This window comes from Lactuca sativa, chromosome 6 (assembly GCF_002870075.4).
Source record: "Lactuca sativa cultivar Salinas chromosome 6, Lsat_Salinas_v11, whole genome shotgun sequence".
Classification (NCBI taxonomy): domain Eukaryota; kingdom Viridiplantae; phylum Streptophyta; class Magnoliopsida; order Asterales; family Asteraceae; genus Lactuca; species Lactuca sativa.
The window spans coordinates 68,903,623-68,911,913 of record NC_056628.2 but is presented as its reverse complement, the minus strand read 5'-3'; the positions used below and the strand labels follow the sequence as shown (position 1 = coordinate 68,911,913).

Genomic DNA, 8,291 nt, shown 5'->3' with positions numbered 1-8,291 from the left:
TGTACATCGATTCATATATGAGAAATTACACATTCTCGTAACCTTAATACCCTTATACACTTAAGGGCACTTTCTTATTCTATAACATGTTGATCTTTCATAAAATATTTCCTTATCATTAAACTAAAAGCTCAAAAACCACCGATATTAAGTCATAATAATTTAAGTTAATAATACATAAACAATTTATTTAATTATAACGTGTTTGATAAATAAATAGCAAATGACATTCATTTTTATTTATTTGAGTTGATAAATAATAAAATTTATAAACTATAAATGTTTGGTTTTATTGTTCCCTTTTCTGCTCGTCGGTGTATATTCTCGGACGAATAACAACATCATTATGTGTCTTTGTTTGTCACACATTATTTCCAATATATCATGAAAGGAAAAAAAAACAAAGAAAATATTACATCGCCGACAAAATTATTTCTCATAAGCTTCAAACTTAATTGGTTTGATTGGTCGTAAAACCCCAGCCTTGGAATTACTTCTTTGTAACGTTGCTTTATTTCTAGCACCTTGCTTATTTAACGAAATTTTGTGCATTCTAAAGAAACATTGATGAATAACAAACCAAGAAAAACTCCAAACACCAAATCTAGAAACCTTAGTTTTAACCCAAAACATCCACGAAACGTAGAAACCATACTCTAACTCTACAATGACTTTATTAGAAAATGATATTAAACAATGATTTCATAAATCTTAGATATACAACTCCGGTTTTATGACAAACACTAACAACTAAAAGTAAATCTTCAAGCCTTTCTTTTCAAACCCAATGCAATCAACACAGCTCCAAGATAATCGTATCGAAAGCCAGCCTTGATTATTTGCAACTTTTTATCATCCCATGGTGGATATCTGAACCACATATCTATTAAAAAGCTCCTCGTCATCACCACCTTTTCGTGACTAAAGTTTTCAAAAGAGTATTTTCCATGGTATCTTCCAAATCCACTCCCTCCAACTCCACCAAATGGTAATGTATCTATTGCATACTGCATTTATTGAAATTTTAAACAAAAAATGAGGTTAGTTTTACTAAATAAAAATATAAATGATGTCACAAGCTAAAATATTACTTGAAGAATGATATCGTTGAACATAATGCTTCCCGATGACGTCTCAGAAACCAATCTTTTATGGAGGATTTCATCTTTTGTAAAGGCATACAATGCAAGTGGTTTAGGCCTGGATGTTATAAACTCTATACTCTCTTCAATTCTCTCCAACTGCGTCAAAAAGTTGTACTTATTACATTAATACTTACATTTTTAAAGTGCATTCTTATAAAGAAATATTCTTTCCCCCCTCCATATGGGTCTATATGCTAATGTACATAACTTTAAGGGTTGCATATAACTTTCTTACTGTGATAATTGGAAGCAATGGACCAAAAATTTCTTCGGTCATAATTGCAGCATCAAGTGGAGGATCCACCAATATTGTTGGTCCAAAGAACCTACATGTCCATGTAATTTAACTCAAAGAAAAATACATACCAAAACTATATGAATTTCCTATGATAAACATAAAAACATAAACTATGTTTTAAGACATCGTTTTTTATTTTAAAGTACCACATCCTCAAAAAACAGAAATAAGGGACTTACAAGCTCTCTTCATCAAACGAACCTCCATAAACAATTGAAGATTTGACCATCGGTTCATCTATGAGACTCTTTAATCTTGAAAATTGCTTCTTGTTAATGATCTTAGACATGCTACGAGATTCATTTGGATCATCTCCAAAACATTGCTTGGTATATTTTTTCAATAATTCCACCTTATTATAATAAAACAAGTATCTAAATTTATCATAAAAGGTTAAAAAAGAACAAGAAACCCTATATAATTAAAGAAAAATATGGTATTTTACCAAATTTGACAAGTTCTTTTTCTCAATGAGAATATAATCAACGCCTATACAAGCTTGCCCCGCACAAGCTCCGAATTTCCCCCAAACGATCCTTTTTGTCGCTATCTGTAATTGGAAATTTTGATAAATTTTTTACTATTACAAATTAGCAAAAATAATTCATAAATATATTTTATTTATTTTATTGTTATAAAATGGAAATTACTTTAGCGTCCCAAGAACTTGAAAAGGAATCAACCACAACAGGGCATTTTCCACCCAACTCTAAAGTTACTGGAGTTAAATGTTGTGTGGCAGCATACATCACAGTTTTTCCAACTCGTGTACTTCCTGTAAATAAATAAAAATCAGAATTAAAATGTCATTTAATATTTTTTTTAAAATTTATTTTTACGATTAGAGTTTCCAACCTAGCCGAATTCTAAAAATTGTCATAAAATATTGTAAAATGTTGTTAGACGAAGCAAAATAAAAGTAAATTTAAAATATGCTCTGTTATTTACAGTTTTGATTAAATTATATTTTTGTTCCATGGGTATAATTAATTATTGCAAATTTGGTCATATTTTTTTTCTTATAATTATGATCATCATTTGAAGTTTTTGTAACAGTTTGATATTGTTTCAACTAAAATAACTATTTTGATGACTATTTTTGGTCATAAATATAGCTGAGGTTTGCAATAAATAAATAAATAAATAAATAAATAAATAAATGTGACAATACTGTTGCAACAGGAACCAAACATATTATAAAATTTTCAAATAAAGACGGTCATTACAAAAATCAGATATACATAAGTAAAATGATTTAATTTATTCAAAAATTATAATTATGTTAGAAAATCAGAACAAATTGATTGCAAATCTAGGTAGGTGTATTAAATGAACTAAATATTTTTCAAATAAAAAATTTAGTTGATTCTTCACAATATTATTAGAAAACAAGAAAACTTCCATTATATAACCATTACATCGATATAATATTAATATTGCTATAATAATATTTCAAAACAATGTTACAATTGTGAAACTTAGATTTATGTTTAGTAACATCGTTTATTAATTTAGTATTTCAACATTTTTTCACAATATTTGAACAACTATGAGACGTGATTAGTACATAACAAAATTGTTTCAGCAAACCTATTCTTGTATGTCTACGTAATTAACATCCACTAAAATATAAAATTTAAGAATAACAGGAAAAAAATGTAAAATTTCATACAAATGGAATAAAATTGGAATTTATATGGTTAAACGTTTTGAAAAACAATTTGAGCTAGTTATATGAGACTTAATTGCTATTTAATTATAGAAATGAACCTGTGAAGAAAATTTTGTCAAATCTATGTTGAAGTAGTTTTTCACCGATATCTGATCCACCTTCAATAACCTTAACCGCAGTACAATCAAGATAATCATAGATTGTTTCAGCAAGAATCGAAGAACAAGAAGGAGCTAACTCTGAAGGCTTTAAGATTACTACATTCCCTGCAGCTAATGCCCCGATCATTGGTTCCAACGATAACCCTGAATTAATCAAAATGTTATGATGTGCATAAAGGTGGTGTTAGAAAGTATGAGGAGTTTTTATGAAGAAAAAAAAAGTTCGAGGGTCATTTTTGTACCAATGGGGAAGTTCCAAGATGAGATGATGAGAACAACACCTAGAGGCTCAGGAAGCAACTCTGCTCTGCTGGGGAACGCAGCCAGGGGTAATTTAGCCTGTTAACAATTGTTCATGAAGTAAATTACAATTCTACCCTCGAACATACACAATCATTGACGTTTCTAGTATGTCTTAATTAGCCTCTTTAGGTACAAACTATGTACATTTATTATTCTGAGAAAACATGTGCCATAAGTAATATAAACAGTACCTTAAATATATATCAAGTTTCAGTTTAAGCCCATAATCGTACAGCATTTATGGTGAATGTTTTTGGTTCAAAACAATTATTGAAGTGGCCCTGATTTTTTTTTTTTTTTTTTTTTTTTTTTTTTTTTTTTTCATAAGAGCATCCACAAATCCACAATGCAAGTTGTATAGAGTTAAATAAGGTAATGATTAATTGATTATAATTGAATAGAAATTGAATGGAAAAGTTGAATGTTCATAAAAAAATGATGATTATAGGACCGAATAAGTGTTTAATGAGTTGTAGGTGTTATAACAAATAAAATTGTATAGATATTTAAATAATGATGTAGTTATTGTTCACAACAGGAAGAAGATGTTGGATATATTCTGATTCGATGTCTACTAATAGTAACGTTATGGGAATAGATCTTTAAATGTTGTGATATTCCTACTTCACAATTTGACACCAGCGGAGAACTCGTCTTTTTCTTCGACAAAGAACTTTGGAAAATGCCGAAAGATAAGAAATAATCTCATATGTGTATGATATGGTACTATCTGGTTCATATGGAAATCAAGATGTGTCTTGGTTTTTAAAAACATTTGTATTGCTTCAACTAAGATAGCGGACAATATCAAATACCTAGTGTACACATGGGTAAACCATATGAGATTATATTGTTATTATAAATGGCTTGAGTGGTGTGTATACCCACTTAGATCTCTATAAAAATCAAAAAACTATGTTGTAAAATCATTTTTTGTGTTTTTCTTCTTACCTCTCTAGCTACTTGGTAAGCAGTGGCCTTTTATAATATATATGTCGGTTCCAAAAAAAAAAATTAGTAATGATATGACAATCGACTGAACTCTATGATGTTCAATGGATTATGAATACCTTAAATAACATATTAACATAATACTATTTAGCAAACAATAGTTTTCTTAGTTAAAATTAATTTATTGTAGCTATTATTTAATTTCATTCCTAGTCATTGTAATTTAAAATTCATCAATTTTTGTTTATGGTTCCGTATAAAGAAATACAAGTAAAAATTAAATTATACATGAGACCTATTTATAAACTTTTAAAATATTTATAAATAGCAAAGATAAGATAACAAATTATAGAAAAAAAAATTGTTTTATTCATGTTACTGTGACTTAACGTGATATGTCTTCATACCAACACTTAACAGGAGTAGTTTACTAGTGCATTAATGAGACTTCACATGCATGATTATATCAGACCTACACACATGGCTTGGTGTGTACTTAAATATTTTTTATATTTTGTTTTTATCATTTTATTTATATAATTAAAATACTTCCATGTAATCACATGATATTAAAATACTTCCATGCACACGCTTACATGTATGCATGCATCGAATTTATTGTTATCAACAAATTTACATACTTCCATGTAATCACATGATATTATAATCAGGAATACTTAAATATTTTTTATATTTTGTTTTTATCATTTTATTTATATAATTAAAATACTTGTCATTATTTTAATAGCTCAATCAAGTAAACAAAAAAATGGTGACAAATGTCTTAAGTATATGAAAAGAATGATGGATAAAAGTATATTTAATTTCTCTATAATCAGTATTTTGATCTATAACCCTAAGAATATAATTTTGCTACCTGCATGTAAACAAAAGTTTCTTATTTGAAAACAGTTAAACTTATCTGATTTTTGCCAAAAACAATACCTTCTTTAATTTCTTCATATAACTTAAAAGCTAAGGGGACCAAAGTTGGAACATAGTATAAAATGAAGGTTCCAGTTGTGTAATTTAGTCATAAAACTAAACCTCTAAACAGATACGGAATTAACCTTTTTAGCAGCCATCCATTGCTTCAAGTTTCCGAGAGCATAATTTATAGATTTCACCACTAGACCAATCTGCACAGATTCGTTAATAAATCATTTAATTTGGATACTAATTTTTACAATGAACACATACTAAGTGGGAATTTGGACTATCGATCGAAAGTGATTTAGATTTTTTATAATTCAAAGTAATCGAAGAAGCAAAAGAAGACAATATGTGAATGAAAATTTATGAAACTATTCATGGCTTTAAGTTTAAATAACTGAGTCTGGTTTACAATGAACTCTAGAAACTCGGAATCAATTTGTTTATGATCACTCAACTCACGTTGCATGAGAATCCAACATGAAATAGTTTCCTATCATACGTGAAAATTACCTCATCTCTATAGGCTTCAACGTGATGCTTTCCTAGATCTTGTTTAAGAGCCATGGAAAGGTCACTTTCTCTGTCTTCAAGGATATGGAGTAAACCCTGAAGCTGCGAAATCCTCCATGATGATTCCTTTGTTTTCCCGGAATGAAAAGTTTCCCTCAATTCCTTCAAATCTGATTCCAAATTGCTTCGCATTTTTGAGGATTTGTTTTAGTATAGTACTAAAGTTGGACCAAGGGTAGAGGCTCGTGGCATTGTAATTTATAGAAAGAAGTAGGAATTGAATATCGTGGAAGACGTCATGACTACTCAACCACCAAATTCAACTACCAAATTCAAGCCTTTTGGACCGCTTCACTTGGGTAATCTCATGTTTGTTGTTTGTTTACCATTCAACTAGAAATTAAATTTAAAGGCAACTCTTATTCAAATAAATTTTAAAAGGTTAAATTAGAAAATAAAAACGTATGTTACTCTCATATAAAGATATATCTTATTTTTACCAATAATAACTGGTGACTGGTATAGTCTTGTACTCTTGTTGGAGTATAAAGAAATCAAAAAAGGGTTTGAATTGTTTCATTAGTTAGCATTCGTAATGCTAGAAGGTACAAGTTTTAAAAGAAACTTAAATATAGGAGACTAATTATTCATTAAAATAAAACAAGATAAAGATAAGTATAAGTTGTAATCGGTTCCTTCTACTCCCTTATCAAGTTAGAATGTGAAGATCACGAACACCCCACTTGTCATGGAAGATAACAAAATTTCTCTGTGCCAAGTGGTTTGGTGAAGGTATCGACAACTTGTTCATTACTACAAATACTAAAAGTCTGAATTTCTCGAGACTCGATGCATTTACATATAAAAAAACAATCAATTTCTACATGTTTAGTGCGTTTATGCGATACGAGATTGTTTGCAATATGTCGAGCTGTCTGATTGTCACAATATAGAGAAGTATGACCATATTGAGGTGCTTCAAGGTCTTGTAAAAGCCAAAGAAGCCACAAAATCTCACTCATAGTAAAGGCCAAGGCTCAATATTCAGCCTCTGCAAATGACTTGAAGACAACATATTGTTTCTTTATATTCCACGAAATAGAAGCACCACCCAAAGTAATGAAATAACCTATCTTGGAGCGCCTAGTGTGAGGAAAACCAATCCAAGTCTCAAGAAGCCTTAAACATGGGATTCCCAATTGAAGGAAAAATACCTTAACTCATAGTGGCTTTGAGATAGCAAAGTATATAAAGAGCAACATCAAAGTGTATTTGACGTGGAGACAAGACAAATTGACTCAGAGTGTTGACAACAAGGGTTATGTATGGTAAAGTAACTTGTAGGTATAAGAAACGCTCCATGAGGCATCAAAATTGGCTAACATATGCAAGAGTAGTGTCGTCGACATCGTCTAGAGGAATATTTGCTCCATTGGAAACGAATTGGGCCGTCAACCTTGAGGGCTATACTCTACACAGATATCCAATTGGTACTTTCTTCGACTTAACATCATCTCATCTAGAGTCTGTGTTGTTTCAACACTAAGGAAGTATTTTAACGACCAGAAGTCTTTAATGCTGGATTTTTCATTCAAATAAACATTTGTTTTACCGGTGCGATCGTTGTTATTTTTTAGAAGGATAACATCACCAACGTAGATAAGTGCAACACCGTAAATAGTGTATGTTTTAAAGATAAATATATAGTGAGATTTAAATCCCGATCAACCCAGTTTTGAAGTGTCTCATTACAATCGATCACTAATGGATACTTTCTTTGACTTAACACCCTCTTATCTAGAGTCTGTGTTGTTTCCACACTAAGAAAGTATTTTACCGACCCCAAGTTTTTAATGCTAAATTTTTCATCCAAATAAGCCTTTGTTTTATCAATGCGATCGTTGTTATTTTTGAGAAGGGAAACATCATGAATGTAGATAAGCATACTAACATAAATAATGTGGGTTTTAAAGATAAATATATAGTGAGATTTAGGTGTTGTTTGTTTTTTGTCTGCAGATCTTCTTGACCTCTTCTGTCTGCGTCGTGCCACATAGACCACGCGCAGATATTAGGCTTCACAGACTGTTTGTTTTTTTAAAGACTGCAGACCAAAAAAGGTCTGCGCATCCTCTTCTTAACGCAGATGTGGACCAGAGTCTTCAAACTTCTTCAAACATCTTCTAACCTAAAAAACACATATACCTTTGTTGTTTTTTTTCCTTTTTTATTTTTTTAAACTTAGATTTATTCCAACTTTATCTATGATAAATAAATTGGAAAAAATGTTACCATACTTAAAGAAAAAAAAGATT

At 30.0% G+C, this 8,291-nt stretch overlaps 1 protein-coding gene across 1 annotated transcript; it reads right to left on the bottom strand.

The window, feature by feature from the left end:
- Positions 1-568: 568 nt before the first annotated feature.
- LOC111877489 (aldehyde dehydrogenase family 3 member F1) lies at positions 569-6,290 on the bottom strand. The gene is made up of 10 exons (XM_023874007.2): positions 5,977-6,290; positions 5,601-5,669; positions 3,519-3,615; positions 3,214-3,420; positions 2,094-2,218; positions 1,889-1,993; positions 1,623-1,795; positions 1,381-1,471; positions 1,092-1,241; positions 569-1,007 (listed from the first exon to the last, which is right to left on the bottom strand). The coding sequence occupies exons 1-10, from the start codon at positions 6,166-6,168 to the stop codon at positions 765-767; spliced, it is 1,452 nt and encodes a 483-aa protein (XP_023729775.1). The 5' UTR covers positions 6,169-6,290; the 3' UTR covers positions 569-764.
- Between the last annotated feature and the right edge of the window lie 2,001 nt (positions 6,291-8,291).